This window comes from Drosophila busckii, chromosome 2R (genome assembly GCF_011750605.1).
Source record: "Drosophila busckii strain San Diego stock center, stock number 13000-0081.31 chromosome 2R, ASM1175060v1, whole genome shotgun sequence".
NCBI classification, from domain to species: Eukaryota; Metazoa; Arthropoda; class Insecta; order Diptera; family Drosophilidae; genus Drosophila; species Drosophila busckii.
Window position 1 is genome coordinate 4,501,004 of NC_046605.1, and position 19,379 is coordinate 4,520,382.

The 19,379-nt window shown below is 37.5% G+C and overlaps 2 protein-coding genes across 3 annotated transcripts; both read right to left on the reverse strand.

Moving 5' to 3' along the window:
• Window positions 1-477: 477 nt before the first annotated feature.
• Window positions 478-8,372, reverse strand: LOC108597566 (cytadherence high molecular weight protein 1). 2 transcript variants are annotated; one of them, XM_017984176.2, is made up of 2 exons: window positions 8,269-8,372; window positions 478-2,286 (listed from the first exon to the last, which is right to left on the reverse strand). In XM_017984176.2, the coding sequence occupies exon 2, from the start codon at window positions 2,169-2,171 to the stop codon at window positions 843-845; it is 1,329 nt and encodes a 442-aa protein (XP_017839665.1). In that variant the 5' UTR covers window positions 2,172-2,286; window positions 8,269-8,372; the 3' UTR covers window positions 478-842. The 2 variants fall into 2 exon arrangements, with proteins under 2 accessions (XP_017839665.1, XP_017839664.1); XM_017984175.2 differs by lacking the exon at window positions 8,269-8,372 and adding an exon at window positions 6,073-6,199.
• Window positions 8,373-12,920: 4,548 nt separating this feature from the next.
• LOC108595545 (protein wech) lies at window positions 12,921-18,313 on the reverse strand. The gene is made up of 6 exons (XM_033293130.1): window positions 18,297-18,313; window positions 18,146-18,231; window positions 16,206-16,497; window positions 13,751-15,695; window positions 13,531-13,683; window positions 12,921-13,465 (listed from the first exon to the last, which is right to left on the reverse strand). The coding sequence occupies exons 3-6, from the start codon at window positions 16,457-16,459 to the stop codon at window positions 13,295-13,297; spliced, it is 2,523 nt and encodes an 840-aa protein (XP_033149021.1). The 5' UTR covers window positions 16,460-16,497; window positions 18,146-18,231; window positions 18,297-18,313; the 3' UTR covers window positions 12,921-13,294.
• Between the last annotated feature and the right edge of the window lie 1,066 nt (window positions 18,314-19,379).

Below are 19,379 nucleotides of genomic sequence, written 5' to 3' on the forward strand. Positions count from 1 at the left end.
AGACTCTTCATTGCTCTTATGGTCTGCTTAGAGCATATTTAGATTAGAGAGTAACTAAATCTGAGAGCCAAGTCCCTACTCTCATTTTTGCTTAAGCTGGCTGCGAAACCAAAAATAAATGTTGCTTTAAATGTAAAAAATAAGAGGCAAATACAAATCGATTTAGAATAGCTAATGCCTAATTCATATAATAATATTATTGAAAATTTATTGTTAGCAATTACAAAACATATAAAATTTATTTTTATTGAGCTTATATAATATTATTTTATATATTTATTGTTCAACTGAGCCACAATAAACATAAATAAATTAATTTTAAATGTCAGTTGTATGCAAAATAGCTGAACTGTTTTATATGTTTTAATAATGCTATTTATTATGCCTATTATATCATTTTATTACCTCTACCTTTTACTTTGATGCTCAAATAAAATTGAAAATGCATGCAATATTATTTTGTAATAATAATAATTTATTTAAATAAAGCAAAATTGGTGATGTAAACATAAATTAGACAGCATTTGTCAACTGCCACAACATACATACATACAGGTATGTGTGTGTGTGAGGCAGCAGCAGTAGTAGTGGTAGTAAGTAATGTAACGTGCCACATACAACACGAATACGGATAACGATAACGGGACAATCGATTTACGTTTACGTTTACGTCTACGGGCAATGCATGCGAATTGCTGACTGATGCGCAAAAGCCTTTAAATTAAAAATTTGGCAACATTTTCTTTCTCATAAACAAAACTTAGCCACTAACACAGAGTAAAATACACAATACAAATAGATTATTTTTGTAATAACAATTGCACTAAAGACGTCCACGCCTCCTACTCCTCGCGCAGCACGGGCGTCACCTGTACCTCATTCTCGCCATCGCTCTTGATATCGAACTTCAGTTTGCTCATCTCCTGCAGCTCAGCATCGGCCGCATCAGCGGGCGGCGCATCCTTCAGCACCTTGACTGTATCCGGATAATTGTTCTCGCCGCCACCCAGCTCCTGCGAGAAGCTGACCACCGTCTTGGGCTCAAAGTTGACGCCCAGAGCGCCGCTGGGATCGGGCGCGGGTATGCTGGGCTCATCGCTGGCATGTCCATTGGTATGAGAGATAGTAACGCCTTCATCATGGCCATTCTCAGCTGCATGTCCGTTCTGCTGCACTGGCTCGGGCTCGGCTACAGACTCTGGCTGCTTCTCCTGCTCCTGTGTGGCAGTCAACACTTCCACGTGGGCTTCCACAGCTAAAGCGGCGCTCTCCACAACCGGCTCGGGTGTCGGCTCAGCGGCAGTCTCGGCCACTGCTGCAGCCTCAGTTGCTGCCACAGTCTCTGGCTCAGCCGCTGCTGCTGGTTCTGGCTCCGGCTTGCTGCCATCATCCTCACCAGCTACAGCCTTGATAACCTCTTCAATAGCTTGAGCAACCTCCTGTGCCTCTGCATCCTCAACATGTCCATTTGTGGTAACAGGCGCTTCAATTGGCTGCTCTTGCTTTGGCTCTGGCTCTGGCTCTTTCTCATGCTGTGGCTCTTCCTCTTCAATCTTTGCCGGCACTGGCATTTCGAGACTTGGCACCACCGCTGGACTAGCCATAGTTTCCATGAATGATGTGCGATTGGGTGAGTCGGGCGAGATCATAACATGCGTAAAGTAGCCGCTGCGGCGATTCTCAAAGTCGAGCACATTCTCCTTGGCCAGACGCTCTTGAATGCGTCGCTGGCGTCTGATGAACTCGGGCACCTGCTGATCCTCATCTTCAGCTTGTGCCGGCGCATCAGCCGGCTTAGCGCGACGCAGCACCACCTTGGCTGCCTCATTGTTGGCATCGGCCTGGCCATTGCCATTGCCATTGCTGGCTGCCCAGCTGGCTGTGACTGGCGTTGGCTTGAAGACGCCATTGAACTTGGTGCCGACCACAAAGCTGTTGCCGCTGTTGACGCTCACGTTGGCGCTTTTGAATGCGCTGTAGTTGTTGTTGACATTGGGCTGTGGTGACAAGGGATTTGCATTGTCTTCTGGCTTGGGCGAGCGCGCAATGGTGAAGTTGGGCTTGCCGTGGCTGATCAGCAGCTTGGTGGCCGGCGAGGGGCTCTTGTCGGAAAGCGGCGAGGGCAGACCGTTGCGTATTTGTATGCTGGGCTTGTTGATGGTATCGGCCATGTTGAGACTTTGAGCTGGCTGCGGTATCTCGCGTTGGGTTTTGATGGGCGCTTTTACTTTCCGTTCGATTCGATTCCGCTGGTCAACTAACGGTGCTGCTCCGGCTTGCGTTTAGCTGTAAAAAGTAAAAGATGTTCGTTCATAAGATGCCAATCAAATTAGTCGAAACACACATGCAAATTTTTATTTCTTTTCCTCTCTTTTGCCAAAATTCATAATAAGCTGGTGAAATTCGTAGCTCGAAAATATAAATAAATGCATATATTTACGACAAATTAACTGAATCATAAAAAAACATTCACCAAATAAAAATTACCCTTTTCTTCAAAACGATAGCAAAGCTTTTGTTAGAATTCAACGACAGCTTTCTACAAACTAATGGCCTAAATGGCAGCGCGCTGCTATTTAAATATATTTAAACATAACTGACTCAGCGGCAAACCTTTAACAATTACTCATTACTTGGCCAAAAGTTCTTTACAACAATTGCGTTGATCAATCAACGAAAAATAAAAACTGCTGCCACGCTGGGCGCTTGCTGATTATCCATAGATTAATTATATAGTCATAACTGTTGATTTATAGTCTATATATAAGACACAATTCCAAAGTTCAGTTCCTTGATCGTAAATAAATTTACGCTGGCTTTAAATTTAATTCGTTTGATAAAGCTAATGCTAAAGAAAATATAGAAAGGTGCATTTGATATTAAAACTATGTTGCCAAGCTGTACAAAATGTTAAAATTATTTAAACTTGTTTGCTTGGCTTAAACATGTTCTAAGTGGAATATTTTGAAGACAGCAATCTCTTTTTATCGAGTGATTGCATAACTGAACTGAACTATAAATAGTTTGCATATATCGCTTTACTACAACGCGTACTTGTGTTTTTTATCTACAACTTCATAGGCAACTCTATTACCTCGCGCTATCAATCACATGCTTCGCTCTTGGCGCCCCTACACACTTTTTACTTTCGCCCGGGCTCACGCTGCGTATGCGTAATTACGTAACCGGCGGCGCTCAGGGTCGTCAAGTGGTCATTGTCAGTGGCAAGCACAACCGCCATTGATTGTTTATAGAGCCAATGCGCCTATGCTTATATATCAATTAGCAGTTTGGCCAACAGGCACATGTCGAGCAACCAGCAAACCACCAAACTTGTCGCCAAATCGATCAAGTGCATGTGACTGAAAGCTGAACTGACTGATCAGCCCCCCAAAGGCTTATCACTAAAGTAAACTGTAGCGACAAGTTTGGCACGCCTCTTTAATTCAATTAAAAGCTGCAGCCACTTTTATGAGCCCGCATTGCAGTCACTAATAAATTCTATGCGCATTCAATTAACTTGGCCAAAGGTCAGCCGCCAACGTTTTATTTGATTTTGGTTTTCATTTGATTGTTGTTTTCAACTTTATTGTGCACTTTGTAATTGAGGTTACTATCTTTGTGTTGTTGTTGTTGCTACTGTACTTGGTTTGTTTGCTTAATGTTGTCTGGCCAAGTGTCTGGCAACTAAATGAGGTAAACAAACTGTAAGCTAATGGAATAAATTTAGTTGCTAAAGCAAATGGTTTTGTTTAATTACAGCATTAAAACAAATATTTAAATCAACTGCTGCAACTAATATTTTAGAAATATTTTAATTAAATTGTAAAGTTATGCCTCTGCCATATAAATAATACATGTCAGACACGTTTTATTTTATGTTAATCTCTGCGCTTTGTAGCATGACTCACTAGTCAATCAAAGCAACGCGTACGACATTCATTTAATTGACATAGTAACTTAATTATTTATGCCATGGAGCTGCCGAAACGTGTCACAACCAGTTTTCTAAGTCTTACTAAGCCATGCCGTACAATTAAATAATATGCAGATAATACTAAAAATAAATTGCGACCAAAACAAAAACAAAAAAAGGTTTTGTCTGTTTTTTGCGTATTTGAACTTTTGCCGCAGGGCAAAGCTTTGGGTGTGTGTGTGTGTTTTGTTTTTTGCTATTGTTGCTCTAGTTGATTGTTAATTAAATACAAATATATTACACAATTGCACACACACAGCTGCTCGACTGAGCAAATAATATAATCTTGCTGTTGATTACCTTCTGCAATAGTTTGCATTGTTGATTGTGTTTGCTTAACAATTTTTGCACTTAAAGAAATACAGGGTATCGTAACAGTAAACACTGCCCACTGTAGTTCACATGCTGGTGTGTATTTTGTATTTGCCTAGAAGCCCAGAAGTCGCACTTGTGGTCTCTCGTATGCAAATTAACCTTGAAATTCACGCTTTGCATTGAAAGCATGAAATGCTGCAGCAACAAAAGCAACAACAACAATTGAAATTTGTATTTATTTTTATAACAAATAATTGTATATTTGCATAAGGTGAGCAAGTAAGACAGCTTGATTTGCATACGTACAGATATATAAGCCATATAGAGCTGAAGTACAGCAAAGTGCACTTAGCCTGCAGCAATTTCAAATATAATTAATCGCCTATTTCATACGTCAAATTAATATTACATTTAATTTTGGTAATTTCCGTATTTCTCTTTTTAGCTGCAAGCACATTTAAGTTAACAAATACATTTTAATTTACTTATAAAAAACTAATTTCTTAAGTTGCAAACATTTATCAAATTTCTAGCTTTGATAATTTCCGTATTTCTCTTTTCAACTTCAAATATTTATATAGCATATTTAATTTAACAAATTAATATTAAATTTACTTTGTTAATTTTCGCTTTTTAGTTTCTTTTTTGGGCAGACTTGTCACCAACACACATTTGTTGCTTTTCATCTTTCTCTCTAATAACAAAATTCTAAAGAAACACCAAAAATTTAAGGTGTGAATTGCTTTTGCTGTTGCTGCTGCCTATGGCGACATCATAAAATCCACACAACCCAAACCAAACCAAACCCAGTTTCAGTTCTTGGCGCTACAGCGGCCATTCACATTGATTAAGATTTTGTCGGAAATTTTATTATTGTTGCTGGCGCTGCTGTTGTTGTTGTTGCGTGAGCTAGCTGCGTTTATTATTGGCCAAAAGCGAATTGGTTACTTGGCCCGCTTTTGGTGCGTGTGAACTCATTGTGAGAGAACGGCCAGACAGACAGAGCGACAGACAGACAAACAACTGCAATGTATTGTTTATAGCTCATCTTGTTCGTAAGGTTGCAAGCTGCCTGTAGCTTTTCTTACGTGTCTAGAAACCCGTTTAATGTGCATGTGGTTACAATAATCTTATCAGCACTTTTGCCAAAATACCAACTGATAAGTTCACAATCAACTGTAATCCAAAAGAGCGCCCAGAACTTGCCACATGAGCCCAAAGCCGTGTAACAGCAAATACTTGATTTTATTTGTATATTTTTTTTTTATTATCTAATCACATGATTAACGGCCGCAACTTGAAAGAAAGTGAAAATACTTTGCATAAAAAGCAAAAGCATGAAAACAACAACAACAACAAGAAAAGCCGCAACAACGAAAAACTAAGTTCAAGGTACGTTGCGATGCCAGCGCGCCAACTGTTGTAAATACTCGTACTTTTTTTTTTTCTTTTATTACAACATTTTTGCATGCAATGCTGTTGCAGCCCAAAAGCGTTTATGAACAAAAGTGAAAACCATTTGCCTGCCTGCCGTTCAACTAAGCTAAATCAGCTTGAGCATAGCTGCATGCATGCAAGTTATCTTTTCTTTTTAGAACGCGACGCGGCAAGTGTTTTAAGTAATTTACAGATATAACACAATTGGCAACACTTGAGCTATATTAACGGCACATTTGTTGGCGTCAAAAGTCACGAATATTTGCTGCTGCTGCTAAGCCGATTTTGTTTTATTCTTTTTGACAACGCGTCGTATGCGCAATTTGAACAAGTCATGCACGCACCTCTGAATTACACTTGTTATTTTCGTTGGCAGTAGCTAACTGTAGACACACTGCTGTTGCTATTGTGGCCAAAGGTGTTATTGCTGCGCTGCGTTACCGTAAAACGCCGAAACGTAACTGAAACTGAACCTGAACCAACTTCAGCGCTGGCTAACATCGAGTTCACCTCTCTCTCTACCTGTCGTCGTTGTCGCTGCTGCTGTCGCTATCGCTGTCGTTGTCGGTTATCGCGCGAAATGCTCGTGCGCAAATATGTTGGAGAAAAAAAATAACAAAAATTAAATCAAACAAGAAAGCTTAGGCTAGCTTAAGCGAGGTCGTTGTCGTTATACCCTTAAGGGTGCCTTTTGTTCGAAAAAAAATTAGAAAGATACGTAGATTATACAATTGCTCGTTTTAACATTTTCAAATCAATATGCAAGCTATAAACGTTTACGTTCACTTATATACATAAATGCATTAATTTCTTTATTAATTTTCATATAACTGTAAAGTGAAACACAAAGTTTCATTTTATGCAATACAAACTTAGTTGGCAAATCACACTACCCGTCGAAAATGTTGTACCCGGAGTAAATTAAAAATACCTGAACTGTAAATGAGCAAAGTTGATTTTTACTTTGACGCTTAATAACTAAACAAATGCCCTAGAGGCGACGCTCTCTATGTGTGTGAAAGGTAAGTGTGTACATAATGTCCAAGAAAGAAAATAACAGAAATTAAAAAAATCAACATTTTAGCCAAATATGCTGTTTGCCGCTTGCTCACTTAATTATGCATAATTTTCTAATGATTCTTTTTTTCGACCACTTGACGTGGCAGCAACTTCCGCACACTTAGGAATATTTGTACTGCGAACAAAATCAAACTAAGCACAAATATTTAGTCACACAATGTTTACAGCGTAATTTGTAAAATGCGTAACTGTTTGGCATTGGCACAAGTATTTTGCAGTAAGCCTTTGTTTATTTAGTATGAAAATCAGCAATAGAACTTGCAATGAGCCGCTTAAGCAATTTGTTTACACATTGACTTGACTTGCTTAGATAACTGTGCGCATATCTTGAGAGTATTGTAACTAGCACAGAGATTGACAATTAAACTTTACAAATTAGTTCATACATTAAATTTAGTAACTAGTGGAAATCCCCAAGTTTAGTGTGCCATATATCAAACTAACTTTTCTTAAGAACACATAAACTTTCGAACAACATTTTCGGCATACGCAAAAGCAAAAATGTTTACAGTCTCGTTGGCCACATCGTAATCAATTTGATGATTATATTTTTTGTTTTTTTTTTTTTGCCAGCAACAATTTGTAGCTGTTTTGTTAACGATTGACTCAATTGATATGGGTAGCAGTATGTGTGCTTGCCTTTTAAACGTTTACAATATATTCTGTAGGCCTCAATGGGTGCTGGGCTGCTAACAATAATTTTGATGATTTATAAACACATTTTGTTGGCCATGAATGTGCTTGAAACAAAAGCAGTTTGACTTCTCAATGTCTATGTGTGTGTGTTTGTTGGGCGCATACAGGGCGTGGCATAGCTCATACTCTGGCATGATAAACGGTATATTGTGGCTATAAACTGGTATGGTTAACGTACACGAGCCTGTTTTGTTTTTTGTATGCCAGTGTAATGCCAATCAATGTGTAATTGCTAACTCTAGAACTGCTGCCACTAATACAATATTTGCACATCATTGCAATAACAATTACCATAGCAATTACGTATGTATAGCAGACGAAAGTTGAGACTAGTAACTTTAATGATCCATATTTGCCCGCTTGAATAACACTAATTGACATACAAATAGTTTACTTAGTGTCTCAAGTGACCTTGGCAGCGAAAACTCAGCTTCAATAAACGAATTCGTTTCAAGTGTACTCTATTCATAAATATCAATGGCATATTTTGCCAACTTCAACTTAATTGCAGCCAACAAGCAGCCAACAACACGCAACACATTGAATTCTCAACATATGCCGACAACATTGATTGGCTTAATTATGCATAAATACATTCTACACACACACACACACATAAATTATCAATTGCCTTTTGCAGCTTTCTTTTTGTATCTTTGGAATTGCTGGGCGCTAGCAATTAAAATAGAAATTGTTGAGCCCAGCTCGGTAACTAAATATACATAAATTATTAGTAAAATTGTTGCACATAAAATGTCACATACGAATTTGTTGTTTTATTTCTTTTCTGGCTGCTTGTAGTTAGCACTTTAAATCACACGCGCTTAACGGGGCTCAACTTTCGAAACACGATCCAAAAAACGCTCTGCACAGGCGCGTAACGTGTTTTGAACTGAGCTTGGAGCTCAGAGCCAAAACCCCCCATGAGTGTTTCGTATGACAGCGCGCGCGCGCAACGTCACCAGCGGTGGCAATAGCAACAAAAACAATGGGCAGCTTTAATGAATGAAAGCGTAATTTTTTGCTGTCTCTATTGTTGTTACAATGACAATGTGCATAGCCTGAAGTTTGCAATGACTGTCCTTTATATTCCCACAATAAACAAGAGATAAGTATAACGCATAACTAACACACATTATAAAGGCAGTCTACTGTAACATTTGAATTTAATTAGCGCGCGCAACTCAATTTGGCAGCGATAGCATGCAGCAGCTCTAACTAAAAGCTATCGATGTGCGCAAACCATCGATAAATTGCACAAGTGTTGGCAAAAAAGTGTTGAGCAAGCTTGAAATTAACGGCCATTAACTGTTGCTTGAATTTGCTTAGCTGAAATGTAATTGTTGTTCTGAAGATTAAAAGACTTGTTTTATTTATTATTAGTGTATAATTTATTATTTAAATATGTTATAAAATTTGTTTATCGTATAAAATATACTCTTACTCTTCCACATTTATGTATATATAAATATGTATCCATGCATGTTGTATATACACATGTGTTTATATTCTTGTGTGTGTGTATAGAAAAATTACAATTCAAGTATTGTAGTAGTTTCTTACTTCTTGTTGTTCTTTTGTTTTTTTTTTTCTTTTTATATCTCACTATTAGACAATTACAATTTTAAACTGCAACTCGTTATTGTTTATAAGTTGTCGCCTCAATCTTAATTGTTAAGAAGATGTAATTATACGTTAATGTATGTGTGTACCTAGTACAATGCTGTTTTGCTTTATGTTTTTATGTAAATTACTATGTATATAATGCAGTTAAGTATGTATTTATGTATGAATGTATGCGTATTTAGCCAAAAATCGTAGAGCTTTCAAAGCATGGCGCTGCGAAAAGGTTTTACATTTTTGAGTAGTATTTAATCATATATATTTTTTTTTGGTTTTTTTTCGTTTGCTATTTATTTAATCATATATATTTTATGTAGTAAATATGTATTATGTATATATGTAGTATGTACGCTGCTATCGTATGGTTGTATGATTATTTTTATTAAGAGAGAAGAAATACAATTTTGTTCAGCATTATGATCGAAGCGATCAGATCAAGCAAGTTTGGATTTTGCAAGGTTAGTATATATACTATGAGTAAGTATATGAACTATATATGTATGCGCTTATTTTAACTATGTATGTATGTATTTATGCGTATGCGAAACCAGTAGCTGGCCTACAATTATTTTTATTTTTTTTTTTTAATTTTTTTTGCATTTTTTTTACTTTTTTTGTATTTAGATCTTAAGTTTTGTTTTTTTTTTGTTTTCTTGCATTAACTTAGAATTAAAATTTGTACTCGTTTTGTACTCAATTGCTCCATAATTACTACATATGTTAGTATGTATGTATGCTTATGTATGTTTATATGTATGTAAGTATTCCAGACACGAATCAATTCCCATTTAGTCTACTGTTAGATTTATAAATGTTCATATCTCAGTCTACTTTTTAGACCAACTTTAGGGTACTTGCTTATAAAAATGTATGGGGGAAATTGATTCGTTGTGGATTTTATTCTATTTTCTACTACATACAGTATATGGTTTAAATTTCGGTTTTGCCAAGTTTGTTACAAACTTAATTGCTAAATGTTTTTAATATGTTGTTGGCTTTTATGTAACTTTGCGCTTTCTCATTCGCGAAATGGCACGTCACATAAAAAATGTAATCAAAATTGTATTTTGATATTAGAATTCATTTCAATAAAAAATTTGATTTATAAATAAATTGTTGTGGGTTCTCTTAAGTTCACGTACATTTTTGTTAGTTGTTATAGCTGCTGTTAAGATGTACTTAAGTTCTTAAATGCTTAAATGCTAAAATACATAGATGTACATAAGTATGACAAAAAAATTTGAATACCTGATTTAAGTTTTGGATTCGTTTTTTAGTTCGTTTTGTTTTTTGTTTTTTTATAAGCTACTTGTATATGAGCATTTTTTTTATATATGTATGTATATAATATTTTAATGCTTTACTTTAAGTAGTTAAGTGGGCAAAGTTTATTTGAAATATTTAGTTTTTAAATATTTTGAGAAAATACCTGCTTGCAATTTTAATGTTTTTCTTTTTTTGGTATGTATGTATTAACTATTTAATGCGTTGGCTAAGTTGTGTATGTAAGTGTATGCTGACTTTTTATAAGATTTTTCTTTGTTTTTTTGATTCTTAAGCCTTTGGCAAATTGTTCAGTATTCTTGACTTTTAGTTTGTTTGTAAACTTTAGATATACTATACGTTTATATATATATATATAATTTATATGTGTGTTTAAATGCTTTTTATTTTGAATTATGGCATTCGGTAGTACTTAAATCTCAATCATGGTTTTACAATGTTTGTTTCTTGTTTTTTTACACAATTTCAAAACTGTGGCTTTTAGAAAACGGCGCTCATTTTTAATGATTTTAGTGTTTGCTTTTTTTGTTTTTCATTATTTAGTAAATCTCACACATGTAGAAATATTAGTAAAATATGGCATTTCTCATATGTTGTTTGTATTTTAATTATTTTAAATACATATCTATATGTATATTATGGTATGTATGAAATGATGTTTTACGTTTGTGAGTGAGTGTGTGTGTGTGTGTGAGGAAATGTTTTCTGGTTGTTACCAGCAATCACATAAAATGAACGGCGCTTATGTAGGTTGATTTTTGAAATGAATTTATGGCAAAGTACAAACTTGGAGGCGTGTCAACATAAATTGCGTTTAAAATAATTAAAACAATATGTTTAAAGTAAAGTTGCGTGTAAAATGAGTTGGACTTATTAATTACTAATTACGCTATACGTATATAGATTTATATAGCTATATGTATGTGTATATAGTATAATTAATATACGTATGCATTTGCGCTCGTAGCGCAAATTGCAGCTGATTTCATTATTAATATATAGTATGTATATATATTTTTTTTATATGTTTTTGCGCATTTTATGCGTGTTTGCTTGCTACGTGGAAGGAGTGTTTAGCTCTCTGTAAGTCTCAGAACTCGCGTTGAGACTTGGTTTTGGTTACAACAAATACAATGGTAAATAAGACAATGAACAAAATCATTTTGGTTAATTAACACATAAAACATAACTATATAAGTAACTAAGTCAAGTTGGCTAATACATGTTTGTTTTTTTTTTTTTTTTTGTTTCTTAAAGCGCATATTTAATTTATATACTAAACTGCGCCAATTCTGCTAATATATGTACGTAAAGTTTGTTTGTTTTTTAAGCAATGTTTTTGTTATTATTTGTTTACTGTTTCTTTTGCGAGGAACATGTCACCTAAATATGTGTATTCAATACGTCGCATATTGCTCTGAATCTTTTACTTTTACTTTTATATGTAAGTTATGTAATTTAATATATTATTATGATTTTTTACTTGTTACTCATATGTCTCGCTGTCTATATAACTATTAAATGCTAATGAACACATTCGAGTCGAGAGAAATTATGATTATGTTAAAGAAATTCTTGCTAATACATAATAATTTGTTTTAAAACATATAATATACATATATATAAAGAAAACTAACTGTTTTGTTGTGTGTGTGTGGCGGTTTGATGTAAAATGTAATGTGATGTATGTTCGTATGTATGTATGTCTGTTAAACTCGGTTTAAGCTATGCACATGTTAAGTTATGTTATGACTTTTAATGACTGAATGTGGCGCTGAGATATATAGTTTTTTTAAATGTATATATAAGTTAAGCTATATCTTTAACTTTATCAATGTCATTGCAATTTTATATATTTTGTTTTTTTTTTTTGGCCTCACCATATATGGTGTTCAGTTGGCTCCTCAATTGCCGTTTAGTTAATCAGTCTTCGTTAAGAGTTCAACCAAAAGTCAGCGGGTTTCATTTACAATTATACACATACTATTTGTATATAGTGTATATAATATTTACCAACTGCGTTACAATATTTGTTTTTTGTTTTTGTTTTTTTTTTTCAAAGTTTTTACTCACTTTCTCAGTCTTAGTAAACATAAACAATTAAAAAAATTATTAAGCATATAAAAAAAAATGAAAAGCACTCATAAAAAAATGTTGTTGTCAAGAACCAAACAAAAACTAATTTATATAGTTTATAATACCACCAAGCAAGTCTAGCACAATAAACATCGTCAGTATATATATTGTTATATATACAATATCTAATCGATTAGTGCATTCCCCAAAATCTAAGACAGTTACTAATCAGCCCCTCAGTCCTCAGTCTAACTAACAGGTATTAATATTTTCATCTAGTACTTATTGTTGTTCATATTTTTTTTGTTTTCCTTTTCCTTGCAACTTTTATAATCTTTGCTCTTTGTATATAAAGTGCGCGTTTTCTTTTCTGGGGGATTCTAGCTTAGTCTCTACTCTACTGTTCGTTAGTTTAGCTTTAGATTTTTTTTTCCTTTTTTTGCAATATTTGTATGTTTGCTAAATATTTGCATGCATGTAAATTACCAAATTGTAATCTTATCCTTTTTAGTAATGTTTGTGTTTAAATAACTCTTAAGCAGTATCGAGGTAATCGTTGTAGCACTTATGCTAAAAATTTTTGCTAATTTTATGCCCATTTTAGTTTTTGTTTTGTCGTATTTTTTGTGTTTTTTACTCTTAATTTTTTTTTGTTTTTTGATTTCTATGCCAAATAGTTTAGCACTTGTAAATGTTCTAAAAAACGTTGTTATGCTCTTTGATCTAGTTGCTTGCTTGCTTGCAACTTGCTTTTGTTTTTGTTTTGTTTTGTTCAATTTGTAGTTTGGTTTTTAGTTATTAACTAATTTAGAATACGTGCACAAACCGCTTATAAGGGTTAGACCCTTCTTTGGAGTCTGGCGACAGCTCAATGAGGAATACAATACGTCCGTCTGGCATCAAGGCCACATCGCAGGTGCGATCCTTTTCATCCAGCGTAGGCGGCATTAGCGGATTTATTGAGGGACGCACCTCAATCTAAAAACAAATAAAAGTTAGTTATTTCTATAAATAAAAATTGCAATGACAGCAATTGAACTTACATCCCACATAAAGTCCAGATTCTGATTGAAGACGAGTATGCGTTGATTCTTGGAATCGGCGACTATAATGCGTCCTTCGTCATCGCAGCAAAGGCCAGAGGGTCGATTGAATTCATGGAATCCAGAGCCCTCGTGTCCCTTCACGGATAATATCTAAGCAAATGGATTTTAATTAGCAACTGTTTAAATATATTATGTTTTATATATAGCGCACACTTACATCATTTATATCCGGGTCAATCAGATACAAGCAGTGATTATCGAAGTCAGACACAATGATATTGCCCGTGGGCGTATAGCAGACGCCGCGGGGCGAGGCAATACCCTTGGTCTGGCCATGGTTGTCGAACACAATCTGGCGTATGAAGCGTCCTTCGGAGTCGAATTGTTGTATGCGATGATTGCGTGAGTCTGTCACAACAATTTGGCGCCTGGAGTTGACAGCCACATCCCAAGGATATTGAAACTGACCATACTCCTTGCCGTAGCTGCCAAATTTGAGCAGAAACACGCCACTGGCAGTGAAGATTTGCACACGATGATTGTCCTTATCCACCACAATGATGCGATTGTCCACATCCACACAAATGCCGGCGGGCAGATCGAACTCGCCGTTGCCCACGCCCTTGCGGCCAAACTTGAACTTGAGCGAGCCATCGGGATTGAAAACCTGCACGCGATTGTTGCGTCTATCCGAGACAAGCACATGGCCCAGCTTGTCGACGCACAGACCCCAGGGGCGACTCACCTGCCCGTCCTCATGTCCCTCGGTGGCAAATGACAGCGACAGAGCATTCGAGTTGCGCACCTTGACCAAGTCCATGCAACCTGGAATGGCCTGAGTGGTGCGCGGCGCGCTGAAGTGCAAGCCCGGCGAGGTGCGCAGTCCATTGAGTTCCCAGTCCAAGGCGGCGCTGCTCATGCCGCAAGCGCTGCCGCCACGCGGCTGCATAATGGGCGAGGGAATGCGGAAACTGTTGTCACGCAGCAGCGGACGACGCACACTGCTGGAGGCGACGCTCAGCGGCACAGTGTTGGACATAGTAGACATTGTGGACATGGTGGGCAAGCCAAAGTTCAGATCCATATTGGTGACAGCAACAGCAGCAGCGGCGGCAGCAGCAGCAGTTGGCGGCACTGGCGCTTGGACGACGCTGCCAGTGACAATGCCATTGCTGCTGGATACAATGGGCATGTTCTTGTCATCCACCAAGATGACGCCGCCCTGATTGCGTATATCCTGCAGCAGACTGTAGTCGGGCGGTGCAAAGGCAAACACCTCCTGCTTGGGCTGCAAGTCCTTGTAAATGCCAGCAAACTGTTCCATTTGCCGTTGTCCGTTGGTGAGCTTCATAGCAATCTCAATTTGATCCATATTGCAGGCATTGTCCGCCACCTTGCTAAGCATGTCTGAGGTTTCCGAGAGTCCAGCTAGCGCGCTCTTCAATCCCGCCATTTGATCGTGTAGTATGGCCAAACGACGCTGACGCAGCTTCTCAACGAAATCGAGCAGAAAACGCTCGCGATCCTCTATGGCAATGATGAACTGACGAAAGGCTTTGCGTATATTATCGCTTAGCTCGCTGCAGTTGCGCTCGATTAGACGTATAAAGGCCAAAGCCTTGTCAATGCTGCTCTTGATGCAACGCGTGCCCACCTGGCTGCTCTCGATGGCGCCCTCGAGCTTCTCCTTCGAGCCCATCATAAAGTTCTGTATCGAGGCATAGCTGTGCTCCTTGTGCTCGTGCAGCGTGCAGAACTGGCAAACGAGCTTGCGACAATAGTCGCACACATAGCGCAGCATCTCGTTGTGTATGTCGCATATGAAGTTGCTGCTGGGCGGCGTCTGTGCGTTGAGCACGCTGCCGCCAGTGGGCGAGGCGCCAATGGGCGTGGGCAGCGACACAATCGAGTGATTCGAGGAGAGCGGACTGTTGCGATGCTCGCGCAGGCAATCGTTGCACATGAACTCATTGCACTCGAGGCAGCGTATCGAGGCGCTCACCTCACACCAGCCGCAGCTGATGCTCGAGTTGTTCGAGGACTCTGGTGACATTTTGGGATTGCGCGAGGCGCCGCTACCAATGGGTCCAATGCTGAAATCGCCATGCGTATCCAGACCGCCCAAAAAGTTATTGATAAAGAAGTCAGTGCGTTGTGGTGAGCTGCAAAATGAAAAAAACGCAATGAGTACAACATTTAAGGGTGAAAAGGGGAGAAAATTAGCATTTAGCTCTTAAGATTTCGTTTTAATTTTTCCAGCTGATTTTCCTTTATCTAAGGGTGTGTTATTTTCATTATTATTAAAGGTGTTGAATTTGTTAGCCTCTAATACAATTTTGTAACTTTTTCTGCTATGATTTGAAATTGATATTTTAGGTAGCAAGGCATAACTATAGATCCTTTGACTCAGGTAGCTAAAAACTTTTCTAAGTAAATTTTTCTTTAAGTAGATTTTAACTTAAATGCCTTTAAGTCAAATTTCATTACTTTAAATAATTTAATATTTCTTTTCTACATCTTTGAACTTTCGAAACATTTGACTAATTTTTGCTTAAATTGTTTTGTTAAGCACTTTTCTCAAGATTTGAATGTTTCATCAATTGCTGCAATCTTTACAGCTTTGTTTTTGTTTACACCTCTCTGTGTGTTCTATTTTTATGATGATCACTTACCCATTTGTTTGGCCCACGCTGGGCAGTAGTCCAACATTTAGATCCCAAGCGGGAAACGATTCCAGTATGCCGGCCAACAGGCGTTCGGATGAGTTACTGGCATTGCTGCTGAGGCTGCCACTGCCGCTGCCACCGTTGGCATTGCCATTGGTTGCATTAGCATTGACCGGTACGGCCGAATTGGAGGAGGCGCTGGGCGCATTGCTGCTGGCCATTTGTGGCGGAACCGAATTGTTTGACAAGAGTTCCATCATAAGCAGTGTTTTGAGATCACGTTGGAGACGCTTTTAAGCTGCAAAAGTTGGTTAACGTTTAAAGTCGTTTGGAATTTATATTCTTGTTTTTTTTTTTTAGTTTTGCTGTTTTGCGTTTGGAACGCGCCTAGGCTAATTACGCGGGACGTGACGTTGACGCTTGACGAACAGGCAGCTAACTAACTGCAGCTAAGGCTATGCACAACATTAAGTAGTCTAAATTGCGTTAAGAACTGCAGCCTGCAGCTGCCTAAGTCGGTAGGTAGGTAGGCGGAAAAAAGAACGCACAAATTTTCATCTCGGGGAAAATTCCAGTTTTGCGCTATTGTCCTTCTCACTCGCTGATCCCTTGCAGCCGACCCGTTTGCGCATGGGCACACAGCTGTCAGGCAGGTCACAGATCTTGGGTCGACACGAAGAAGAAGAGGAAGAACAAGGAAAAAAATATGGAAACAACAAAAACAAAATCTTGGAATTTGGCACGCAGCGTAGCGTATTTAATTTATGACTGTGATTCCCTTGAAGTGAGTGTGATCTACAACAAAATGGCCGCCTTTACAGCTATCGATAAATTGTGCAGGAGCTGTACTTTCTACATTTACCGTTAGCTACGTTAGCGACATTTAACCCACTAAAATGCATGCGTATTTTCATTTAAACTACGCACATAATTTTATTTATAGGACATTTGTATTGGAGCTAAGCGCTAAACCATCCCCCAAAAGTTCGAGCATTTTCCGCGTTTACCTCCCACACACACACACAAGCACACTGACGAACACACACACAGATACAGACGTAAAAAACAAACTGTTTGTTGGCGTTGTTGGTTGCCATCTTCAAGACATAGTATGCCCCAGCCCCAAAAAAGGAGAAAAAAAAATCGTCCAGCCGACCGACTTTCATCCCCTCGCAACAAGACAAAAGTAGAATTCACAACGTCAGTCTACACTGACAGAAATTAGGCTGTACAAATCGTTTGCTATGCTTGAAAAGGGTTTGGTGTACATAAATAATGTTTTGTACTATAAAAAACATGTTTTTAATTTATAAAACATTTTTATTTTGCGCAGTGCAAAAGTCAACAACGCTAGATTGTAGACTTTGAAAATTTGTTTTTAAGCCTTTAACAAAATAATGGTAAATTAATTAATCCACTCAACAGTTTTGGTTCTTCTCTTGAAACATAAAAAAACGTACAAATACAAAGGATGCACTTCTAGATTTTGGGCTGTGTAGCGACAGTGTAGAAACTACCCTTGTCACCCTTGAACATTTTCCATTGAAAACATAGCCCAGAGTGTTCCATGTGTCTCAAAACGTGAAAAAAGAGCCCACACGTACACGAAGAAGTTAAAGTCCTTTTGCATTTGTATATGTGTATCTGTGTGTGTCAGAAACGACGCAAAAACATCAAGGGATGAGGGTTGTATTTATACAATTCTCTATACATGTATATATATGTGTGTGTGTGTGTTTGTGTGTGCGTGTATGTGTGCCTGTATACATATAAATATTATAGGAAAATCTTGTTATTATTGCAAAAGAAAAGTATCTGCAAATCTTTCTATGCACTTAATCAATAATCTGAATTTTTCATCAACTCCTACGTACACACTGTTCACTGCACTGCGTTTTAATGAATGAATTGCATTGTTGTTGTTGTTTTTTTTCACCTCTACACACCTTTTTTAGCAGCCTCATGCAAGCCGCTCGCAAATGTTGTAGCGTCGTTGTTGTTGTTGTTTTTCTCTTATATATCGTTTTAGTTGCTGTTTATAATTCAATATAGTTTTAAATTTTTATCAGCACATACTATATGCATATGTATGCTTACATATATTTATTTTCACGCACATGTGCTGCTGCTGCTGTGCAATGTTTTAGTTTTTTGTTTTTTATTATTTTATGTATTTTTATTGATTTACGAATCCGTGTTGAGTCTTGTGCGTTATTTCGAAAATGCGAGATTCATTCTTATAGTAACAAGACCGTGATGCGACTCCGAATCCGACATTCGTGTATTCCTTTTCCCGACTAAAAGATACATTCGACTAAAAACACAACATAATAATCATTCCTCCTCGTTTATGTATGTATGCATGTATGTATGGCTGGATGGATGGTTGTGTGTGTGCGTGCCGAAGTGTATGAGTGTTGTTGCTTGCTCAGTTGCTCATCTATGTTTGTATGTATTGTAGTGTGTAGCTAAAAACACAAGAACAAAAAAAAACACAAGAATATAATAAACCCAAATGTATCTCACAGTCGGTTTTGATTTTGATGTTTGCGCGCGCGCTCCAAAAAGTCGCTCTCGCTCTTTAGTTTTTGCTCCACTGTTACTACTGCTCGCTCACTCTAGCAAACGCACACATGCATGCATATGTATGTATTTCACGAGCACATTTTACAATTACATATGTACATACATATGTATGCGTATGTATGTTTTGTCTTTTATTTATTTTCACTGTTGCGGCAAAAGAAGTGCAATCAAAATGCGAACAGCTAACAATCAAATGCACTTTGTTTTAAATAAAATTTACACACACACACACACATGCACTGGCTAAATTTACAATCCCTACGCTTTTTTTCTTCAATTGTATGGCGTGTATTTTGTATTCTTTTAATCGCTCTCACATTAGTTGCCTTGTTTTGTTTAGCTTAATTTCTTTGTTTTTTCTTTTTGGTTTCGAATAATTGTGACCCACTTCTTTGGGGGACTAGGAGCTCCTTTTGCACTCTCAAAATATCCAACCTTCACGCACGCATTTAAATATGAAACTGAACGCCGACAACTGCTGGAGATGGGAGCATGCCCAGCAACAACAACAAAAACACACCCTTAAGGAACTTGTTTTCATCTCTCTTGCCCATCAGTGCTGCCACTTACGCTTTTTTCCCGTCAGATTTGGTG

Excerpts from the sequence above, each read along its gene's own strand:
- LOC108597566 (XM_017984176.2), bottom strand. The coding sequence starts at position 2,171 with ATGGCCGATACCATCAACAAGCCCAGCATACAAATACGCAACGGTCTG.
- LOC108595545 (XM_033293130.1), bottom strand. The coding sequence starts at position 16,459 with ATGATGGAACTCTTGTCAAACAATTCGGTTCCGCCACAAATGGCCAGC. Across the intron at positions 13,684-13,750 it reads TTGACCCGGATATAAATGAT|ATATTATCCGTGAAGGGACA; the intron begins GTAAGTGTGCGC and ends CCATTTGCTTAG. Across the intron at positions 13,466-13,530 it reads ATCTGGACTTTATGTGGGAT|ATTGAGGTGCGTCCCTCAAT; the intron begins GTAAGTTCAATT and ends ATTTGTTTTTAG.